The sequence below is a fragment of the Colletotrichum lupini genome, chromosome 1, assembly GCF_023278565.1.
Source record: "Colletotrichum lupini chromosome 1, complete sequence".
NCBI lineage: Eukaryota > Fungi > Ascomycota > Sordariomycetes > Glomerellales > Glomerellaceae > Colletotrichum > Colletotrichum lupini.
Window position 1 is genome coordinate 6,929,602 of NC_064672.1, and position 23,102 is coordinate 6,952,703.

The following is a 23,102-nucleotide window of genomic DNA, read 5'->3' on the forward strand; positions in this document are numbered from 1 at the left end:
TATATACTAATTAATGCTACGTCTTCGATATACCTAGCTAGCTCTTACGTATCTTCGTCGCTACTATATCCCTTTTATTAGATTAGGTATTATCGCCTCCTCTTTAGCCCTTTATATTATATAATATCTTTTATTTTATAAAATAGCTCCCCGTCTATATCCCCGATAAGTAAAGGCTTCTAAGGGGCTTTTTTATAGTATTAATACGGCTCGAGTAAGGATATATAGAATATATCGTATATTTTATACTACGTTAATATATCTAGTTAGTAAGCGACCCCCGCCGTTCCGACTATTAATTTAACTTTAAATAGGCCTAAATACTTATTAGCTAACTTCTAGCTAGGACGCTACCTCTTAATATTCTTTTTTAATAATAGTACTTAGTTACCTATTTTATATAATATATCTATCCTAGCTTTATTAGCTTATTACTTATACGTCTCGCGTACTTTCTATATAAGGGGTCGTAGAGCTTTTTAATTAGCTTATAGTCGGGCCGCACGCTCCTTAGCTAAGATATTCTATATACTATCTCGAGTCCCCGTTAAGATCGATATAGGGTACGTAAATAAGAACCTAAGTAGGGCCTTAGTAAGCGCTTTACGGATTACTAAGTACTAAGCGTTATTATATATAAACTTAGCTAAGTAAAGACGTTATACCTAATCTAATTAGTTTTAAATATAAAAGTAACGAAGGTACTACTCTAAGTATTAATTCTATCGTTCTATCTAACCGTCCGTCTACGGGTAGAACGCGGTACTAAGACGCCTCTTTATTACTAAAAGGTAATAAAAATAAGTTTAAAACTTATTTATAAATAACGACCCCCTATTAAAGACGATCCCTTTAGGTATTCTAAACTTAGTAAAGATCTTTACGAATAGGAGGTCTATAAATCCCTAAGCTATAAGGGTCGTCCTCGTAATAATATAGACGCTATACTTCGTAAATTAATTTATTACGACGAGTACCGCGTCGTAGGGGCGCCTCCCGATTAGTATAGTTAATATAAATAAGCCCGTAATAAAGTCTAATAATATCTCTTATTATAACCTAACCGGGGTAAGTAGGGGGCGTAGTAAGCTATACGGCTTATAATAATAAGGCTTCGTCTACTAGTATACTATATAAGTATTAACATAACTTTTTATATCCCTACTTACTCTATTTTAGTAATAATAGCGTTTTAGTAGCGCTATCGTCCGCTTTATACTATAATATCCTATTATAAGTATATCGTAATATACTTCGATAACCTCCCTCCTTAGCCCCTTATATAGTAATATATAAGCGTAGTTACTATAATATAATAGCCCTCTAAAGTCGTATACCTAACTTTATTATTACTTCTTTTTAACTAAGCGAGGTTATTAGTTCTTCTTAATCTACTACTTATCCCTTATAAAAGCGTCCTCTTATTAAATAGCCCGTAGTCGACTTATTATTAATAACCCCTCCTCGCTAAATACTATTTTAAGTACTCTTATTATATCGGAGTCTTATAAAATAAGTAGCTTGCGATCTATAGTTTTAATAATAAGCTTAAATAGCTCTCTAAGTACTATACTATAACTCTAATACCCTAGGCTCGTAGCCCTATTATACTTCTTAAAGTACTCCTCGGAGTTCCCTCGAGCTAGAGCTCCTAACCTCTTTTACTTATTTCTCTATATTACTATTAGTTCCGTTTTTAAAATACTTACTATCCTTTTTATTTAAAAGCCGCTCCCGTAGCTCGTCCTCGTATACCTTATTACTACGACTCTAAGGGGCTCCTATATATTTCTAGCGTTATAAAAGTCTTCCCTTATCTTTAATAGTAGCTCCTCCGCTCCGTTATCGTTATTACCTTTACTATAATTAGGTTTTTATAATAATCTATTTACTAGGTTCTTTATACCTAGCTTAAACCTAATCTCGATATTAAATACTACGAGTTCGTCTAGTTAGTATAGCTATCTCCTATTTAGTCTCTTTTTTATATCTAAGAACTATAAGTTAAAATAATTTATAAATACTACGACCTAATCTCGGCTATAAGCGAGGTAGTATTATTAGTTCCTTAATACGTTTATAATAACTAATAGCTCCGCGTCTCTTATACTATAATAGCTCTCCGTATTCGTTAATTTCCTCGACCTATAAGTAATTAGGTACTAATTACCCTTAAATAATTACGTAATTACTAAGCTAATAGCTCGAGCCGAAGCGTCTATTTATAACTATATAAGTAGGGTAGGGTCGAAATATCGTAATATTAGCGCGTTAATAAATATTACTAATAACTTTTTAAATAACTCTATAGCTAGTATTAATAGCTCTAATTATCCCGGTTTTACTTTCCTTAGTAAGTCTATTAGAGGTACCGTTATCTTAGTATAGTTATTAATAAATCTATAGTAAAACCCCGTAAATCTAAAGAACGTTTATATATTTTTAACGCTCTTTAAAAGTAGCTAATTCGCTATAGCTTTAGTACGCGCGGGTTCTATTTCTATACCTTCGTTAAATACGATATACCCTAAGAATCCTATACGCGATATATAGAACTCGTATTTACTACTGTTTAGATATAGGTTCTATTATTATAGTTTTTATAATACGCTACGTACGTACTCTTTATACGCTACGTAATCGTTACTATATATTAAGATATTATCTAAGTATATAATATAGATAGTATCGACTAGGCCGCTCAGAACATTATTAATATATACTTAGAAAGTTATAGGCGCGTTAGTTAGCCCGAAAGGTACGACTAGGTACTTAAACTACCCATATTTAGTACGAAAAGCCGTCTTTTACTTATCGCCCTCGGCTATACGTATATAGTAATACGCGTTCTTAAAGTCTAGCTTCGTAAAAATAGAGGTATTAAATAGTCTATTTAATATCTCTCTAATTAGTAATAGCGGCGTTCTATCTTTTTATATAATCTTATTAATCGCTCTATAATTAACGTAAAGTCGTAGCTCTCCTCTTTTCTTAAGTATAAAGAGGATAGGTACTCTTACTGGGCTTATAAAGGGGCATATCTAGCCCCTAGCCTCTACTTTTATTAAATAGTTATATAAGATCTCGAGCTTATAGTTCGATAATAAGTAAATAGGTCCCTAAGAAATAAGTACTACGTTATTTAGCTTAATATAGTAGTCGTATAGTACTCTATTTAGTAATAAGATAACCTTCTTTTCTAAGAATAAGTTATTAAAGTCCTAGTAACGTAGCTTTTAATCCTTAGCTACGCTCGCTAGTACTACGTCGCTATTTATAGCTAAGTTAATTACGATATACGTAAATATTACTAAAACTAAGTCGTCTAGTAGCCCCTTTTTTAGGGTATCTAAGTAAATATATTGTTCGTAAATTAAATACCGCTACTTCTTTTATTTCTAACTAATTAGCGGGTCGATATCCTCTAACTAAGGGAAACCGAGGATAAGTATAAGTACCGTAATATTAACTATTATAAAATAATATAGCTATATCTCCGTTACGTAGTCGCTATTAGTAATTTAAAGCCGTAAATAATAGCTTCTTAACGTCTCTATCTATTTACCCTCGACGTTTACTAGCTATAGTAATAAGTAAATTCGTAAATTAGTATTAAAACTATTAAGTAGCCCGATACTAACTACGTTCCTTTTTATTCCTAAATTAATAAGGGCGCTTAGCTTTTCTTATATATAGTTTAGGTATATATAAGTCGGGACGTCTAAGCGCCGCCCTTATTAATCGCTAGTTACTCTCTTTATTAAAATAGTATTCGAGCTCGTTACTAGTCCGCGCTACTTAGCTAGGGCGAGGTCTAATTAATAGCTAGCGGCCTTATACCCCTTTTAATTATATTTATAATATATAACGCTCGAGTAGCTATTAGCGAGGTACCTAGTTTTATTATAATTATAGTATTATTAATACTACTCTTGCGGTCGTAAGTAATCCCTTACGATATAGCTAGTTTCTTTATAATTATAATACGTAGTATTTTTACTAAGCGAGTTACGGCGTATTTTTTACGTATTTAACTTATTAGCGCCCCGGTATCTTCCCGTTAGCTCGTTCGAGTTTAAGTTAGAATATTACCTAAGGGACGTTCGTAAGCTCTTTATTAATAACGAGGATTATTTAATATATCTTATTAGCGATACTAACTATAAATAAGTCCGTAAAAGTTCTATTTGCGATACTATTACGAGGTATAGTTCGGGCCGTAGCTTATTTATTAATATAGAGATCCTCTATTTCTCTATTAGGATATATTCTAATTCTATCTCGAGCTTATTAATACGGCTAACGAACTCGTCGACTTTTTCTTTTTAACTTTACGAGGCGCTATTTAGTTATATACTTATTATTATTCTTTAGCTAGCGGGATTAGATAAGTTATTTTATAAAAAGGTCTCTAGTTCCTCCTATATAACTTAGTTTATTATAAAACCGGGGGTCCTTTAGTAATCGAAGATATAGTATATCTAGGAGGTTTTTATACTACTACTTAAGTAACTAACTATATATATTACTTTATTATAGTCTATTTTTATTTATTAAGCCTATAAGTCGAAGTAATAGTAATAGTTAAAGAGGAAGCTCTATAGATCCCGTACTAATTTATTAATATATAATAAGTTAGGGAGGGATGGCGGTCTAAATATAGACGTTCTGCTTATAATACTTACTTAAGTCGAGAGGGAGCTAATAAATAGGGGCTTAGGTAGTACGAACTTATTGCTTTATTATCGCTCGAGCGGCGCTTTAGGTACGGCTTTACTTATTAAACTATCCTTAGTCCGGGGGTTTACGTTTTTATTTATATTAAAGCTAATATCCGAGGCCGCTATAGCTAAGACCGTAGCCCTTAATATAGGGGCCGGGCTATTTAAGGAGCTCCGTAAGCGTTCTAAATCTACTTATCTTTTATATAGGCGTTCTTTATACGTTACGATAAGGATTTCTTTTTTTAATTATCGTTCTTATTTTTATAGTTCTATTAGCCTATCGCTTATCGTTCGGTTTAAGTATTAACGAGTAAGGGTAAGAAGTTCGCTATTTTATTCGAAATTCGTTAATATTTTTAATAATATAGTCCTTTTACGTTACCGCTATGTTAATAGTCCTACTACGCTTCGTTCTTATATTATTTATTAAAAAAGAGGCGACTCTAGGGGGTCTAATAGAAAAGAGTCGTCTTTTTTTTATTATCGTAGCGCTAACTATACTCTCTTATTATATCTCGTTCTTATTAGTATTTTAAGCTTCTAGCCTAGTCCCCTTCGTAAGTAGAGATTTTAAATTATTAATAAGTATATAATATAAAAAAGAAGCTTATAGAGGCTAATTATTATTAGGGTCTAAAAGAGGAATTACTAAAATCTGCCCTTCCCTCGAGGTATATTACTAGCGCTCTATATATACCTAAGCTACTCCTTTGTTACTTAGTCCCCCTCTTTATACCCCCCTAAGCTATCCCTTAACCGACGAGGCCTGACCGGCGAGGCCTGACAAGAATACGGGCTTTATAGCCACGGCCACCGGGTTAGGGCCGGATATGCTACTAGGTATCGGTCCCCACAGGTGGCTTCGGAGAAAACGCGAGATGGAAGCATTATCCATCGAAGCGAGGTCCATCGAAGCAAGGTCCATCGACGCGAGGTCCATTAAAGCGACGTTCATCATATATAGGAGTGAAGCTGGGAAAGTACTTTAAACCGACTCTTCTGAGGTGAGGCCTGTTGCGAGATGAGGCCTAAAGGTGGGGGAGGTGAGAACAGAAGGTGAGCCGGATCCTCAGATGGGTGGTAGGAGGCAGGTAAGTTAAACGGGTTGGTGGGTGGGAAGAAAAATCTGCGAGCGTTGGGAGGGAGGTGAAAAGAGGGCACGGAAATGTTTGCCTTCGAAGGCACCACCCGTACTTCGTTTATTCTCGCTCCTTCCCTACAGGCTGCCGCCTTTTTCTTACTCACTTTTGCTTCCACCAGACCATCGCTGTCACTATTTTTGCTACTTTGAATGCCCTCTATCGCTAGATCGTCTGATACATTCTCCAAAGAACATATACACAATGACAAATAGAGAGACACTGATAAGGGCAGCTATGATAGTAAGGAGCTTGATTGAGCTTAAGTACCATGCGTTTCCTAGTTGATTGACTGTTTGAACTAAATCTCGATGAGGAAGGGAATGCCATCTATGAGCTTATCTTCAAGTCATGGATTGAAGGCAGCCGCCCTGTATCCCTTTTGTCTCAGAATTTTCTAGAAGACAGCTGGACACCCCTCTCCCCCCCAGGCCAAGGCGCCTTCCTAAAGGTTCGTATCCACCTCTCTTGCTTCAAGTTCAACCTCTATTCTACAGCCAAGCCCGAAGTGATTATTCGGACTTTTAGATCTTATTATGATATTTGATCATTTGCACACTCAGTAACATCGCAAGAAGGCCATGAGGAACTTTGATATTGCTCAGAATCTCACTAATTCTATGTTTTGATTCACCAAGTATCTGTGGCCAACTTTCGTATATCATCGCATGTATAATATCCATGTAAACAGTTCATTATGGGACCTAAATGCGCCTCTTCTTGTTGGCGTTGTTGTTGTTGTTTCTGTTCCTTCCGTTCCTCCCAGTGCCAGTGTTACCAGTATTGCCAGTGTTGCCATTGTTGCCGTTCGTCGCGCCGCCAGCACTAGCACCGCTTACACGCTCGCATCTCTCGCCGCCATCGCCATTGCCACAACGGAGGGGTAGCAAGCAGCAGCCATCGGGGTCTGCGAATTGCTCCAGTCCATTGGCGCCCTTGCCGAGGGATTGGCAATCAGGTCCATCCGGAAAGCCGCATCTTAAATTCGAATACTTGATTAGCAATAGAATTCATCTCAAGAGGAACAACATGATAAGCCTGGACTTACCCATTTTGAGCGAGGACGCCGGCGGAGAAGAGGGTGAAGATGATGGCTGAGAAACGCATTGTCGAAGTGGTGTGAATGGAAATTGTGTAATCGTAGATTTCTGCGCAGCAGATTTGAATTGGGAATTATAAGATCTAAGTAGGTAAGAAGCACAAGACAAATGCGGTTGGGTTGTGACGGTTTGAATTGAGACAAAAACTATGAAGTGAGCAACTCCTATCTACATTTATAGTACTTGAGTTGATCCTATTGACCATCAGCTCGGCTATGATCTGCAAAAGTCTCAGCTCCTAAACATCTTGGCTGAAGTCCTCAGCTGTTTTGCCAGGTAGTATCGCTTACTCCGAAACGAGTACTCCGTTCTGGATAATACGGGGTAGTAAGCCCATTCACAGAGCACGCCCACCCGCGGATTCCCTGCGAAACTCGGCTCTAAAACCAAGCTTAATGGACCTCGGGTCTTGATTCACGGGGTGTGTCAGGATTGGGCGGAGCCATGCTAGGTTCATGGTTTTAAGCTTCAATATTCGGTTCGTTATGGGAAAAGAGACTGAGAAATTTTTGAAGATCGCGGATAATCGTCTTGCGGGATATCTTTTACAACAGCTTGAAATGAGGTTTTGCGAATCCAGGATAACAGATTTAGTCTGGAGTAGCCTTGAGTTGGGAAATTGACTTTGTATGGCAGTATGTTACATACCTAGGTTTCATCCAATTTCCAGGGTGGTCATTAGGCAAGCCAGTACCGATATGTACTGTCATGCCAACGAGAAAGATGCTGAGACGAGGGATAGGTCCAGCATCGGTGTCGTCCGATTTCCTGAACTACCTACCCTGAACTACAATTACGCGGACTACGCCTGTCATGCAAGTTGACGTGTGCTGCCGTCTGAAATTCCCTGTGAATCTTGTGCGTGCTTTCGTCAGTGCGTTGACTTTGTCTCAAATGATGGCAATGTGAACTGGGAAGATGCCTTCGGTAGTCCACCCAAAATCTAAGATGAACGCTCAGGCTTATCACTCTTCGAAATTCATCGACCGTGTCTTGAATATCTACGGATCTATGCTTCAATCCAACAAGACAGAACTTGTGTCATGCATTGCCTTGATACTTTTTGCCAGCGAAAGACGAAGGTACCACCGAAGGTAAGACGATGACGCAGCCTAGCTCTTGAGTTCGACTGAGCAAGTGTCTTTCCTGGAAGCAGGTAAGCAAATGGCGGTATAGGCAAGCAACAAGTGGGTATGTGGTGAATATCTCATTCAAGGTAACTTTAGCCCTATCTCAGTTCCAAGCCCCTGTACGCAAGGGCTGATGTGAGGCGAATCCGGGGTGGAAGTTTTCGAAACTTGTTCTATACATGAGAGGACCCATCGCATCAACTCAGGGGTGATAAGCCTGCCGAGAAAAGCGAGGGAGTCGGGCATCCCTCGTCACTTGGGTTGGACCAAACTTAGAGCACATGCACGTGTAACTTTAGATGTGCCTCACGGCGAGAGGACTACATTTGTACAGCGGGCCGCCGCGACGTGCGGCCGACATGACTAGAATTGCTTTTTCTGCCTGTACCACCTTCATCCGCATCATATTCATCCTTCTGAACTGTGTCTATATTGCTCATACTCTTTATGGACTTTGACGCCTCTATGTCTTTTGCTGCCTACGACCCTCGAGAGATCGCTCGATGTCAACTCAAAGTTGGACATAATAGTCAATAGCTTAGTTGCGTAGGTCTCGCTCTTCGTGGAGCATCAAACAACTGTTCTTGGGCACAGCGAAAGGCTGCGCTACCTTGTGCAGCATGTAACCTAAAGCTTCGTCAGAATGGTCTAAGGTATTTGGGGCTCTGTGGGCACCTACTGCGATTGCGCATCCGTTACCCTCATTGTAATTATCCCCATCGTAACTGTATCGCATCTTTTCCTGACTCTGGCCAGCCTGACAGACAGCGTTCGCCAATGCAGTACACTCAGAAGCCGAGCCTTTCTTGTACACAGTGCCTCGGTAGCTCTGTGTCCGGCAAGACGCTGCTGACGCAATCGTGGCATATAAACCCACAACAGCGAGGGCCTTTGAGCACAACATTTTTGAGGCTTATAACTACCACCTGAGGTGTAGAGAAGTTATGAATGTCGAAGGAAATAAGGTTGAATATGTGGTGAGAGTCTCAAACTTTTCCAAAACTAATCATTAATACGCTTGAATAGACTACCGTATGTTAGCAATATAATCCCTATGACCTGACGGAGTTGGAGACTTACTGTTCTTTAAAGGTCTTCTCAAAATTCCATTGCGATTCTGGTTCTCTTCCTAATTACTTTCTTTACCAAAATTGAATAGGAAAGACACTATGAATAAGATTGCTTGCTCAAAGATCGACAGACCGGGTCCCCGGCTTGTTAGTAGAAGACTGCTACCTGCTTAGGTATTTTCTTCGCTTAATATGAGAGACTTTAAATAGCTTGCTACTTACGGAGTTTAATACGAATCCTCACTTGCTCATGACCTGGAGTTGGAAATTTAGCTTAAAGTTTACCTAAACGACAGACCATTCTGGGTCTAACAACGGGGTGTATCACACATATCTTACTCATCTACTATAGGCCCGTGCTAGGTCATGCGTGGTAAGTCCTGCGATGGCATAACAAGACCGTTCTCAGGTGCGTGGGCCTTTTCATATCTGCCTAATCTCGCCTGGAAGCAGGTGGGGAACAAACTTTCTACTACGAAGTTACGAAAAACTTGACAATGAAGACGGGAAACGGTTACCGCCAGATTTATCGTAACTGAAGGTACCCGTTACCAGCTTGTCAGAACGAGAGGGCCGGGTATTTGTTAAGAACCGGCTTTTCGTCCTGTACGACAATAAACTACGCCTCTGGCTGCTGCGTTCTTACTATGATTATCCTGCGGCAGGTCACCCCGGAAGAGCAATGATAGAAGTCCTCTGCAAAAACTGTTTGTGGCCGGGGATGAGCCAGGCGTTGGGTGGAACGGACGCAATAGCCAATCGTGCGCGCGATGAAAGTCTCCAGACTTCCATATCATGGTCTATTGCAAGCCCTTAAATTCTCACAGTAAGATGGTAGGGCATCGCTGTCGACTTCATGACAGATCTACCGCGTCAAAAGAACGAGACAACCGGACAATAGTCAGAGTATCTTACACAGTTTTGGATCAAATCGATAAACAATGTCGAAATATACCTTGCTACAAGAATGCCAAGTCTTCATAGCTTTAATGCTAGCATCTTGGAGCCTTGTCAGAACCATATAATTTCAACGTCATAATAAATGAGTGTAAATGAGTATGACAATGATACTACAGTGATCAGATTTATAAATTCAGAATCCTTGGACGACATACAATCGAATCGCAAGCCGAACAAAGCTAAGTATAAAGAGAAGATCATAAGTACTGTAAACTGTCACGGTAACTTGGCTGCCGACAGTGGTAGATGATGTAGAGGTCAAACACGGGGATCTTCGAGACAGCTAGTCATTGTTTTGCGTCGGCAAAGTAGGGCACTACGGATTGGTAACTACCTTGGAGTGCTACAGCTATCGGCCAAACCCCACCATCCTCCAAGCATCGCACTAACTAAAGCAGCCAAAACCGAGTAGGATTTGATCAAATCAAAATCAAAGTCAAACAGATGGTGCTACAGCCAATAATTGCTAGCTGGACAACGTTCTGTTTTTTTGTTAGGTCCCAATGAATAGCGCATCCGAGCAGCTTGAACATCATGGCTCAAAAACGATGAGAGAGGAAAAGCTTACTGTCATGGCTCACAACTTCAGCCACATGTAACCCAGTTTGGGCATCTTCCATGCGGGTTGCACACCTCGGCGCAGTTTCCGCTTGCTGGTCGCGGGAGTGCGGCGCAGCCAGAGGCATCGGGAGTTCGGTTGCATTCGCAAAAGCATGAAGCTTGTGCAACGATGGTGGCAACTTGAGCTGCAACGAGGAAGATGGCTGATAGACGCATTGTGACGCTCGGCTATGGAGTTAAACAATCTTTAAATAGAAGTTCTTGAGGGTTCTATAATGAAATATGTCTGTTGTGATGAGATACAAAACCAGGTTGTAGCGATACGAACCGTTTCCGTTTTTGCAGGTGAATGCTGGCCTTTAAATGTCTTCGCCTGGTCAATAGCTACAGTGATTGAGTCAGCTGAACTTTCCTTCCAGACAACATCAGTGAGATATTCTTGCTGGTTTCTAGCACGCTCCTCCCTAGACGGTGTATGAGAGTTCGAAAGTTGGTCTAGGCCTCGAAACTATATTGACCTTGTTTCTTATTAAACTGTAATATCATACCTGCGGCCTCTCTCGCGGCCTTGGTAATCTCATTCGTTGTCAAATAAGGGCGTAAACTAAAGTGATGATCTTTATGCCTGACACGGATACTAGAAATGCCGTGTACCGTGCTAGACTGCTTCATCCCTAGGTACGGAGGTAAACAGGATGCTGCTTTAGCGAAAAGTTTGAGTACCGAGCACAAAATTTCTGGAAATTGCTCTTTCTACATGGTTTTAGCCAGTGATTCAGCGGGTTTGCGGGCTTTGATGCTCGAGTCACAAACAGGCTCCAATAAGGAGGAAATCACTGTATACAGAGTATGTCACGAGATATGGATGTGGTTAATGCTGCCCACATTAAGTGGGCCCGCTTTTTGTGACAGAGTAGTGCCACGAACCGGGAATAGTATCAGCGCCTATTAAGCATTCTGCCACGTGTTTCTACACGTGGGTCTTGCACTCATTCAGTAAATCGACTGCTCTCTTTACCTCGTTCTAGACTGGTTTGTTCAGTTCACCTATAGCCCATTCCATATGCCCATTGCCGGTTATCATTTCTCATGACAAGTAGTAATGTCAAGAAAAAGAAATCATCGATGTTATCTGTCGAGAATGATAGTATAGACTGAGACGAAATAGTCCTGCCCTACCCTTGATGTATGAACAGAAAAACTTCTTTCGCTCTCTTGTGCGATGCCAGCGAATATCTCATTCATCTCCGCTAAACTTTCTATCTAGACGTGATGCTCTTTTTTTTTTTTTTTTTTAATCGCCGCTCGCATTAGCCCCACACGGTCGGCCGAACTCCAGGCCGCTCGGAGACTTAGGATAATTTGTTCGGAGACATAAGCGTATCGAAAGCTCTCCGTGGTAGCGGACTTTAGGCGTTCTGCGTGGCATAAACTCCCAAATTCTTTGAAGCTTATTTGCGGATTTACAGTGATTGAGTTTGCGACATACCTCTAGTACTTGATCTGATTGGTGTGGCTGCTAAAGGATTATTTTGCCAGCAGTACTGACGATGCTGCATGTACCTAAATCGATTGTCAGCTTGTCTTATCGCGGTATGAGCCCGACTCACCGTAGAAGTGCCTACTGAAGCAAAAGCAGTATCTTAACAAATCGTGAAGCCATATTCTTGCCTCGTGATACCAAATAGTTGTGAAAAGAAAACAAGATGCAAGCTTTCGTGTGCCCTCCCTAATCATTCTGGGCCGGGAGGATCTCGGCGACAAACGAAGCCAGGGGCCCTATGATGGACTCCTGGTTGTCCCGATCTTGAAGTCCGTGCTCTTTGTGCAAGAGAGAGGGCGACCCGCGCGCAGGAGAGTTTTTCCCAAAAGCCATGTTCGAGGAAAGTCCGCAATGCCTTGCTTAAGGTACGAGACATCTGAGAAGTCCGCGATTGGCTCATAACGACTTTACGACTTATGCGCACGTGCAAAAGGCTAATCATGTACAGACGTAAGGACGATGCCTCCGGAGAAGCACTATAGGCGGAGCGGAACGGAATAGCCTCAGTATTAGCGGCGCGTAGTCACAGGCACATCACGAGAATACAATACGTCTCTCACTCTTCAATTTCAAGAAGATAATTATAAGTATCGCAGTGTAATACCAAGTTTCCAGCCTCGATCTCATCACTCACAATCAACAACATTCAATCAACCACCCTCGAACACAAGCTCATATTCTTGCAATACCAAGTCCAACAACAACTTCGTATCCCCCAAAATTCTATCAAACACTTCAAAGATGTCTTCTTCCAAGCCTATTCAGTTCAACAACCGCGTCGCCATCGTCACCGGCTCCGGCCGCGGACTCGGCCGTCAACAAGCCATCCTCCTCGGCAGTCTAGGAGCTTCTGTCATCGTGAACAGCACCACTCCAGCAACAGCCAAGTCCACCGTTGATGCCATTGTCGAGGCGGGTGGCAAAGCTATCGCTTGCGTCGGTTCCGTCACTGAACCGTCTGTCGCTGAGTCTCTAGTCAAGACTGCCATCGACACATTTGGCCGTATCGACATCGTTGTTAACAATGCCGGTACATATCAGGACAAGGCTTTTGACAAGACCACCGTCGCCGACCTGCGGGAGATGCTCTCAATCCACGTGGAAGGCTCTTACAACCTTACTCGGGCTGCCTGGCCACACATGCAGAAGCAGAAGTATGGTCGCGTGGTCATGATTACCTCTCACACGATTTTTGGCATGCCCGGTATCTCCAACTACGCGGCTGCAAAGGCGGCTCTTATCGGTATGGCCAAGACGCTTGCTGTCGAGGGAGAAGCGCATGGCATCCACGTCAACTCGGTGGCTACGACTGCTTACACGGATACCACTGCTGCCAACGCCCCCGAGCAGATGAGGGGATTCATGAAGGCCAACCTACCTGCTTCTGAGCCAGCGCGTGCCGTCGTATGGCTCACCAGCGAGGATTGCAAGGTGAATGGGGAAGTCCTTGGTGCTCAGGGGAGGATCGTCAATCGAATCTTCTTGGGCGACACAAAGGGCTTCAAGGGGTCGAGCAACGAGGAGTGGACTGTTGAACGGGTCAGAGATAACTGGGAGGCGGTGGTTGATGAGAAAGACTACGCCGCGCCGAAGAACACGAACGAGATTGGCGGGATGTTGTTTCAACGCCTTTCAAGTGATTCCTAGATGATGGCACAGCCAGAATCATATGGGTGAATCCCGCAAGTTGCAGGTCGTTAAATGCAATGTATCTACTCAAATTGGATTGATCCTTAAGAATTCTAAGCTCGTTTGTTGGCATTCATTTCGCAGAGTAGTTTGATTCGAACTAATGGGTGACGAAGAGGGTGATTTGACCGTACTAATGTATTCTGCATAGGGTGTAAAAGGAAGGTTCTAATTGTAGGTTGGGTGGGTAGCGATAATTAGGAGTAGGAGCCGCAAGTAGTCTCTGCGCGGCTGCCCGCCTCGAGGTATAATTGGAGCTCTAATTAGACACTTACCCCTTGTTGGGGTACTGGAGTTCCATGATGAAATAAAGCACTGGTGGAATGGGAGCATATGAACCCTCATTGAGATTCAGTCCGAAGCAGCCTCCCAATATCCATTTCCTCAGCACGTGAGTCAGTATGGTGAGAAACTCATTACGAAAAAATGACTTGAGAACCCACCTCTACGACTGGTCAACAGGTTATGTCTCATTCAAAATTTATCGCTCCTCAGGTCAGTTTATCGTGGTGTAGCCATCACAGTGCTGTTGAGAGCTATAATTGATTACACCCTGACTACAGGCTTGGCCCGTTATTGAGATTCATACTCAAATCTTCACAGGCCGGCCTCAATGACTAATTGTGACTCTGGCTTGTCACCGGCTGATCGCGCATATGACCACCGGGTTCGCAGATCAATAAAGGAAGACCGTTTGAACAGAGAAAGGTATGAGTGTTTCTTAAAGTAGATGGTAATCGAGTCTAAATGTAAAAGATTGGTCATTTTGAGTCGAATTGTTGGAACGAATTGTAATTATGCAGTATCTAGTGATGGGATTGGTTACACAGCAAAGACGAACAATACTCTCTTAAACTCGAGCAATTTGAGGATTAGTCAACCACCAACTCTCGAGTGACGTTTACTGCAATTAATCTCCAGGTCCTCCGCTGACATGACTAGTAAACATCCAGCCAACATGCAAACCAATCAAAGCACCCCGTGGATCACCAGCGATCGCCATTTGGGAAACCCGGCAATGACGGCACGTTAAACGAGATCCCATGCGGGCCCGCCATGTCCATTGGAGCGCGGGCATCGGCCACGCTAGATAACAAGAGGAAGCTCGGTCCCCAGCGACCCCGGGCAGCTGCTTTATCACACGTGCCCAGGATATGTTGTTGCTTTGGATGATAGCGAGATAGCAGCTTTGCGAATTGCGATTTCGGTCGCCCCCGATGGAGATATTGAATGAGGGGTGGGAGAACGATGGGTTATCATTTGCCGCGTCAGCGCGGTAGAGCTGCAGCTGCCCGGAATACCACGCCGTCTCCAGGTCCTGCTCTTGGCTCCTGCAGAGAAAAAGCTTGTTTGAGCGGGAAGCGCATCTTTTAAGAGCTTGGCTGCATGCCGTTCCCACGCCTTGTACGGAGTATCCTGGGCCTTGCTGACCTGCTCAGAGGATCTCGTCAATCGTTGCTTGAGCTCGCCAGACAGAATTGCGAATAAGGTTTTCCAGACGTTGGGCCGTTCGTTCTTTTGTTCCATTGGGACCCTATTCACGTCGCAATGCGTTTCGGAAACAGCGTCTGGGCCTCTCTCGCCCTTGCGTTCGGCGCCGTCCCGGCCCTCGCCTGCGAGAGCTGCGAGCATCCCGAGAGAGACGTCGTCTTGACCAGAAATGTTCGTCGCGCGCAGCCCGATGCGCAAGCGGCCGCCGTCGCGCCTCGTGGTCCGCTCTCGTGGAGTCAATTGAACTTTCTTCACACCACTGGTAAGCCAAACTTGGTCTCTAAACAATATCAGAGTGCAACTTCGTGTACACTAACAGCCTCGGCACAGATACTCACGGATGGTACGATCTCTAACCCCCTTCCCTAACGAGTGTCTCGCATGGCTCATGCTGACAATGTCTACAGGCTCGAGGGACACATTCGCGAGCAAAACTACGGTGCTGATTGGGGTGACTTTGTGAGCTTCGTCAAGCACATGCGCAAGAAAGCCAAGGACCTGGATGTTGACTTGCTGGTGGTTGACACGGGAGTAAGTTTTTGCTCACGAGCCATCTTCAACACCAGTTTTACTAACGCACATCTAGGACTTGCACGACGGTGCAGGAATCAGCGATGCCACTGGCGTTTCGTCTTACGCCAATGGCACCGGCGTCAACGGCCAGCTGTCGAACCCAATCTTTGAGAACATTGACTACGACGTCTTGGCCATTGGCAACCACGAGCTCTACGTTTCCGCCATTGCGTACGAGACCTTTAGCCAGTTTGCCAAGGTATACGGTGATAGGTACTTGACGAGCAACGTTCAGATCCGCAATCCCAGCACGGGTGCGCTCGAGACCATTGGCAAGCAGTACAGATACTTCACCACCCCCAAGGGTATGTGACCTCTCTGCCTTGGTCTTCTCGATATCTGACACAACTCCTACACAGGCCTCAGAATCATGGCTTTCGGCGTCCTCTTTGACTTCACCGGCAACTCCAACGCCTCCGTCGTCACAAAGGCCGCCACAATGGTCAAGCAGCAATGGTTCCTCGACGCAGTCGACTACACGGAACCCATCGACCTCTTCCTCGTCATCGGCCACAACCCCGTCCGCCCAACCCAGAGCAGCAGCACCCTCAAGACCGTCTTCGACGCCATCCGCGCCGTCAAGCCCGACACCCCCGTCCAGTTCTTTGGCGGCCACACCCACATCCGCGACTTTGCCGTCTACGACGAAAAGTCCACCGCCCTCGAATCCGGCCGCTACTGCGAGACCGTCGGCTGGCTGTCGCTGAGCGGCGTCAAGTCAGATAGCTACAAGGGCGCCGTATATCCCAAGGGCGTGCCTCACCCGTCTCAAAAGGCCGTCAACGTGACTGCTGGACAGACGGCTACTTCCGGAAACTCTAGCATCACGTACTCTCGCCGCTACCTGGACTGGTAAGAAGACTACTACACACACACCGTCAAGAGTCCGCAGTCTGGTACTGACTACATCTCCTAGGAACACTCTCACCTTCGAATACCACGCAGTCGGCAGCCAACACAAAGCCTTCAACACCACAAAGGGCCTCGCCGTCTCCGCAAACATCACAGCAACCCGCAAGAAGCTCAACCTCACCTCTCTCTACGGCTGCGCGCCCCAGACGTGGTGCATCGCCTGCGCGCCCTACATGTCCGCCGGCTCCATCTTCTCCCTGCTAACGACCGCCCTCTCCGCCACAATCGTCACCGAGGCCCGCAAGACCACGCCGCGCATCATCCTCGCCAACACGGGCCACATCCGTTTCGACCTCGCCGAGGGCCCCTTTGACTACGACTCCTCCTTCATCGTGTCCCCCTTCACCGACGGCTTCCAGTACATCCCCGATGTCGACTGGTCTCTCGCGCGCCAGGTCCTCGCGGGTCTCGAATCCGGCGGGTTCCCCTCCAAGCGCAGACGTTCTCTCTCGTCAGACTCGTTTGGCTTCGGACAGGTTAACCCGGCCCTCTCGGCCGTGGACAGCTGCATCGACCCGCACGTGACGAACGACCACTTCTCCAAGAGGTCCTACGCCGGCGGGCGCATCGTCAGACGCCAGGCCGTCACGCCGGGGTACACGACCACCGACGACTTTGGCACCGACGGAGACGATACCGTGCACAGCGAGATCCCGACGTATGATTACCCTGACTTCTTCCAGGCCAACGGCAGCTTCCCGGTCAGCGGTGAGCTTGCCGACGACGACAAGATTGATCTCATCTTTTTGGACTACGTTGCGGGTTCCGTCGTCTCGGTTCTGCGCTCTCTTGGGGGCAACTATACGTCTGCCGACGTCTCTTACTATCTTCCTAGCGTAAGTCAATGTCCGGGAGGATGGGTGACTGTCGTTTACCTGGATGTGATGAGCTGACTTGTCTCATAGACTTTCACGACCAACTCGTATCTGCCCGCGTTCGCAAAGAGCAATGAGGCGTGGCAGGCGAATGTGCCGAACTGTCCCGTTGGACTGGGCATCGGCTACAACACCACCAGTGCTTGATATTGAGTTGTAGATAGTTGCCACCTTCAAGTGCAAAAGCAGCATCCAGAGGGGTGTGGGAATCGTGGTGTTAACATTGGTATATCTGGGCCCATCAGGTGTTTGGCGCATGAAGATCGCTCGCAGGATCTCTCACCCACCACCGGTACATATCTATTCTCTTCAATTGCACATATTCTACACGCTATCAAGAGTCTGTGATCTATGACATCTGATTTCTCAGTGTTGAGGGTGTAAGCCACCTTCGCCCGCTCGAAGACCCAAACAACCAAGCCAAATACTTTTATCTTCGTCATTCCATCTTTCATCATTTCAGCATCTCAAATTGTCTCCGACGTCTTCAGTCCCGCAGTAACCCCCGAAACAATAAGATGCGCAGCCTTAGCAATCGTCTTTCGATCATTCACCTCGGCGCGGAACTCGGGCCCAAACGTAATCGTGATCGCATCTCTCTTTGTCACGCGTCTACTCTCTACCGCCTGCGGGGAGACGTACGCTTTAGCCCGGTACGAAGGCTGCCAATTCGTCGCCGCGTCCCGCAGCAGCCTCTCCAGGTTGGCTTCCGTCATCGAGGAGGAAGAGGACGACGATGACGAGGCAGACGAGCCGGGGGTGGAGGCGAGCCCGTCCAGGTACCGGAATATCCACCACGACTGCCCTGCCTTATTGACAAGCACGCCGAAGAGCATCCAGAGGGCGCCGTCCTTTTGGCTGAGGGAGTTTGCGTGGAGTCGAACGAGCGCGCCGTGTGCTTCGACTGCGTTGAAGACTGCCGAGTTTGGTCCCGAGTTTGGTCCAGTCGTCGCTGTTGTCGTTGTCGTTGGTGACGGCGGGAACTTAAACTTCTTCATGGTGATGAACCCCGCCATGGAATCCGTATACCGCGGTATCGCCTCGATGCGTGTAAAGATCTCGACGCCAGAGCCCCGGCTATGCATGACAAGGAGCATGATGGCGTACTCGCCCAGGTGAAAGCTCGAGTCGTGCGGCTTGAGCTGGACGATGCCGAGATCGCTTCCCGGCGCTTTTGAGGGGACGAAGATGTCGTGGACTTCGACTTTGAGGCTGCTGCCGGACTTTAGCAGCCCTAGATCGCGCGTGTTCCATCGCAGCGAGATGGGTCGGGGGAAGTCCCGGACGACTCTGTACGTGTCCACTAGGCCGGTGCTCTCCAGGGGAACCCCGATGAGGTGGCCGCCCTTTGTACTGGCGGATAGGATGCCGATACACTCCGGGGGCCGGAAGCCAAAGTTGGAAATGCGGATGTTGGCGGGGCGTACCAGCATCAACTGTATCGACAAGCCAAAGTTGGTCATGGAATACGGCACCGGCCTGCTCGAGGCGTCGTGCGCCGGGTGATAATCCTGCCCATTTCTAAAATTGCGTGGCGACGGCGCCAGCATGCTGACCCAGGAACCCGGGTCGCTCTCCGTCCAGGACCAGCAAAACAGCGACTGGTCTGTCGACGTCTTGAGTATCTCCTCCTGCAGCCGCGCAAACGCCTTCGCGCCCTCGCCGTAGAGGAGAGGCATGTTGATATCAAAGATGCCGAGCATGCAATACGCCATGTCCTCCTTGCGGGTCGTCTTGCGACACGACAGCCACGACATGCGCTCGGCGACGCTGGCGTCGGACAGGCGTTTCCTGCTTCGCGGCTGGAGGTATTTCCAGTCAATGTTTGTGATTCTCTGGATGACGCCCGCGAGGAGCTTGCGGGTGCCCAGGAGGCTCCAGCCGCGGGCGAAGAAGAGGACCTCCCGCGGGGCTAGGAGCTCTTGCAGCGTCCAGCCGCGGGTGAACCAGAGGCTCCGCGAAAGGATGTCGAAGCTGTGCTCTGCGTCGCCGGCGGGCCCGTCTAGTCGTTCCGCGTGGTCTACGTCCGAGAGGTAGGCGTAGCACCGCACGGCGCACTCGTACCACGCAAACATGGAGTTGATGGCCTCGGACAGCTCGGCGGAACTCTCCTTGTTGATGCAGCAGGTGTCGATCCAGAGATAATCGAGTCCATCGTCAGTCGCCTGAATCCTGGCCATGTCAATCTTGCGAAACCCTTCCCTCTCTCTCGCCACGCATAGGTCCTCCTTCCAGTCTTGAAACGTCACTTCATCGTGGCTCCACGTGTGAGAGACGATGGCGTACCGCGGGATCTCGTCGCCAAAGAACTCGGCCAGGGCCAAGGTGCGGGTGTTGATGAGACGCATCGCACGTAGCGCGGCAGGGTCGAAAGATGCCGCGGTGGAGACATGTATCTCGCGCTTGGATCAGCTAGGTTTGGTAAGGCACGTCATGTCATGTTGCTGGTGATTCCATGTGTGCGCAGTTTCGTAGACCGAAGCTGAGAAGCGGGGACATTGCTGACCGTTGCGAAGCTTGAAGTCAGTCCTACACCGTTGATAGACCGAATGTAACCTCCCAGCTAGCAGCAGCGAAAATGGCTCAGAGCGCCCAGGTGGTGCCAGCTGCAGCCAGCTGTTCCAGGAATCATTGAGTATCACGATGCCTCGTATATAAGTGATGGCAGAAATGATGACCTACAAAACAACTGGCATGGTTCTGGGTAATTTGTCTTTGTCACGGAATGCCTGAAACCACCTTTGAGCCTCAGAAAAATAGCTGTGTTGTATAACCAACAACTACTCTCTTTCGTTTCCTCCAGTTTCGTTACTGCTGTCATAGTGTTTCCTAGCACTCTCTATCTTTCTTCCTCTCCAAGCACAATGTCTATCGAAATTGCAACCGATTCAGTGCGGCAACGATCACATCCAGCTTAAACCTCGTGGAAAGAGATTGGAACTAGCCTGGCCAAAGCCCGCATCGTCATCGTCGGAATCCGAGGTGCCGTCGCCGTAATAATGATGGTAGGTTTCGGCTTCGTCCGACGACGCATACATAGAGACATCGGTATTACCGATGTCATTACTGCAGACCTGGCATATGCTAGACTTGTTCGGCCCCGGGCAACCCCAAGCGGGACATTTCGTGTCCTTGTTGTCCATGTAAAGCCGCACCTTATGGGGTTCGCACCAAGGCCCTCCTTTCAGACTTGAGTCGCCAAAGTTATACACGACGTAACCCCGTCTGGAAAGGCCAATCACGAAGTCATCGTCCACCGCAAGGGTCCGGAATGCCTCCGACTCTTTGAACCAAGGGTTGTTGGTTTCCAGGACAACCGTTGATGACTTGTTGGCGATGCAGATTGATCTTTGGCCGTTACCCTGGAATTCATGCCTCCATCGAGCTTTGTTGTCGCCCGCGAGGATGGGCAATTTGTTTTGAATGTAATAGATCGAGTCGTTCCACAAGATGCCGCCAGTCTGTGACGGGTCACGACTACCAAAATCCCAGATCGGCATCCGCATGCCGTTCAGGACCCTCTTTTCTACAATGAATGACTCCGTCACTGTGTTGAAGTTGATGCTTCTCACGGGAAGACTGGGCGTCGTTACAGCCTCGTTTCCGGGCAGCTCGCTCTTGACGGTGGAAAGACTGTCCGAAATCGACCTGTATATGTTGCTAATGTTGAAAAGTCCATAGGAGTTCATTGGTCGGCAATGTGTTGCAAAGCGTGGCACATTTTGAATCTTGTATCTTCGGGTGAGTTTATATGAGAAAGTTTTGACAAACTTCATGTTTTCGAATTTGTGAATCTCGACAAGGAGTTCAAGGGTGACGTATTGATGTGTGTGAACATCGATTTCTTCAACCTCAGCTGTAGAATCATATTCACTCGTTTCGTCTCTCAGCCTGGAGTTGCCGAGAAACACACTGACGAAGTAGAGAATGTGAGGTTTTGTTGGGTGAAAGATGAAACCGTTGTTTATATCCACGCCTCGGCATACATTCTCCTCCCATGGAAAGCCGAGGCCGTGCCGTTCATGGGATGCAGGAGAAATAGGAACCTGGAGCTTGACAAGTCCAGTAGACCAGGTCCAGACATGAGGCGGGGTGTGTTCAGCTTCATCCTCGCCATGAAAATAGTCGGGGTTGAAAATGACGACGAACGTATCTTTATGGGCCTGTAGATCCGTCATGTGCCTAGGAATTGTAACACGACGGTGCTGGTCCTTGACAAGATCGTACACGATACTGAGACGATTAGCTGGATTTGAAATATGACTCGGTGTCTTTCTAATGGAGTGATGAATGACATGTTGTCGAACAACTTACAGAGCCCTCATGCTATATTGGTCAACGAGGATTAAGAGATTCTCCGTCATGGTATAAACGATGAAGTCCTTATCTCCCTTCACCACGAGGTCGGGAAGTGAAAGAAGCTTCCTTGTCATGGCTCGGATGTCGTCAACGAAGAAGCGGTAGGAATCCCACTGCCAGGCGACTTTTCCACTGCAGTAGGCGAAGCCGAGATGAGTCCTCAGTTCTACTTCTCGAGTATTCTTGAAAAACCTCGAGGGTGTAGGTGTAGGCTTAGATTTGGCAAACTTGAGGCTGCGCTTATCGTATTTCAGGGCGGTGCATTTTAGCAGAGGCACATCGGCCGTGTTGATGGAAAGCCAGGAGGTGAGTTTGCCTTCGTTCCGGGCTGTGGCCTTTTGGGCTACAGGACGCAAGAGATCCCAAGCCGACGCATCTGGAGACGCAGCGACTAAACCAGGGAAGGAAATCTGGGCGATTTCTCTGACGACGGTGTCGGACGTCCATTTTGCTCGCCATACTTTGGAAACCTGAGTGCACCTAAGTGCATCGCCAAGGCGCAGATACTGTGCTATCATAGCAACGACTTCCTCCGGAAGATGATGCATCTCTGCAAGTTTGATTGTGCTCTTCATTGTCAGTTGCCTGAGATGTAGAAGTTCCCAGGGCGTGAGTCTCGAGACAAGATTATCCAGGTTGGCGTGCCGGAGGGCTGTATTGGGAGATCCATCGTCGTTGGTGAGCTTCGCAAGCTGTTCAGCCAGTACACCATCATGCGAACCTCTGGCGTATTCCATCCTGACTTTGACTTTGGTGCTTGCAATATCAGAATCGGTGTTCTTGGTGAATAGACTGATGAGGGCTGGAAAAGCCAAAAGAGAGCATTCTAAGAGTGCAGCTGGATGCAGATGGAGGTACCTTAGGCACCTACCTAGGTTGGTGGTTCTTGCCTTATCTAATCAGTGTATCTAATCGACCTTAGCCCCATAAGGTAAGGTAGGCACCTTAGGTGGGGCATCGGCGGGGAGTCTACCGG

At 46.4% G+C, this 23,102-nt stretch overlaps 8 protein-coding genes across 8 annotated transcripts; 2 read left to right on the top strand and 6 right to left on the bottom strand.

The window, feature by feature from the left end:
- Nucleotides 1-6,567: 6,567 nt before the first annotated feature.
- Nucleotides 6,568-6,970, bottom strand: CLUP02_01976 (uncharacterized protein; the record flags this gene model as incomplete). The annotated part of the gene is made up of 2 exons (XM_049281011.1): nt 6,568-6,841; nt 6,912-6,970. 2 exons carry the CDS (start codon nt 6,968-6,970, stop codon nt 6,568-6,570), a joined length of 333 nt encoding a protein of 110 aa, XP_049136968.1.
- Nucleotides 6,971-8,631: 1,661 nt separating this feature from the next.
- On the bottom strand, nt 8,632-8,997 carry CLUP02_01977 (uncharacterized protein; the record flags this gene model as incomplete). The annotated part of the gene is made up of 1 exon (XM_049281012.1): nt 8,632-8,997. One exon carries the CDS (start codon nt 8,995-8,997, stop codon nt 8,632-8,634), a length of 366 nt encoding a protein of 121 aa, XP_049136969.1.
- A 1,259-nt stretch (nt 8,998-10,256) lies between these two features.
- CLUP02_01978 (uncharacterized protein) lies at nt 10,257-10,900 on the bottom strand (the record flags this gene model as incomplete). Its single annotated transcript, XM_049281013.1, has 3 exons — nt 10,257-10,302; nt 10,458-10,573; nt 10,757-10,900. The coding sequence occupies 3 exons, from the start codon at nt 10,898-10,900 to the stop codon at nt 10,257-10,259; spliced, it is 306 nt and encodes a 101-aa protein (XP_049136970.1).
- A 2,068-nt stretch (nt 10,901-12,968) lies between these two features.
- Nucleotides 12,969-13,874, top strand: CLUP02_01979 (uncharacterized protein; the record flags this gene model as incomplete). The annotated part of the gene is made up of 1 exon (XM_049281014.1): nt 12,969-13,874. The coding sequence occupies one exon, from the start codon at nt 12,969-12,971 to the stop codon at nt 13,872-13,874; it is 906 nt and encodes a 301-aa protein (XP_049136971.1).
- A 313-nt stretch (nt 13,875-14,187) lies between these two features.
- Nucleotides 14,188-14,681, bottom strand: CLUP02_01980 (uncharacterized protein; the record flags this gene model as incomplete). The annotated part of the gene is made up of 2 exons (XM_049281015.1): nt 14,188-14,299; nt 14,518-14,681. 2 exons carry the CDS (start codon nt 14,679-14,681, stop codon nt 14,188-14,190), a joined length of 276 nt encoding a protein of 91 aa, XP_049136972.1.
- A 783-nt stretch (nt 14,682-15,464) lies between these two features.
- CLUP02_01981 (calcineurin-like phosphoesterase) lies at nt 15,465-17,914 on the top strand (the record flags this gene model as incomplete). The annotated part of the gene is made up of 7 exons (XM_049281016.1): nt 15,465-15,669; nt 15,738-15,750; nt 15,815-15,938; nt 15,994-16,285; nt 16,340-16,832; nt 16,897-17,728; nt 17,798-17,914. The coding sequence occupies 7 exons, from the start codon at nt 15,465-15,467 to the stop codon at nt 17,912-17,914; spliced, it is 2,076 nt and encodes a 691-aa protein (XP_049136973.1).
- Nucleotides 17,915-18,234: 320 nt separating this feature from the next.
- On the bottom strand, nt 18,235-20,115 carry CLUP02_01982 (heterokaryon incompatibility protein; the record flags this gene model as incomplete). Its single annotated transcript, XM_049281017.1, has 1 exon — nt 18,235-20,115. The coding sequence occupies one exon, from the start codon at nt 20,113-20,115 to the stop codon at nt 18,235-18,237; it is 1,881 nt and encodes a 626-aa protein (XP_049136974.1).
- A 555-nt stretch (nt 20,116-20,670) lies between these two features.
- CLUP02_01983 (F-box domain-containing protein) lies at nt 20,671-22,863 on the bottom strand (the record flags this gene model as incomplete). Its single annotated transcript, XM_049281018.1, has 2 exons — nt 20,671-22,000; nt 22,082-22,863. 2 exons carry the CDS (start codon nt 22,861-22,863, stop codon nt 20,671-20,673), a joined length of 2,112 nt encoding a protein of 703 aa, XP_049136975.1.
- Nucleotides 22,864-23,102: the final 239 nt, after the last annotated feature.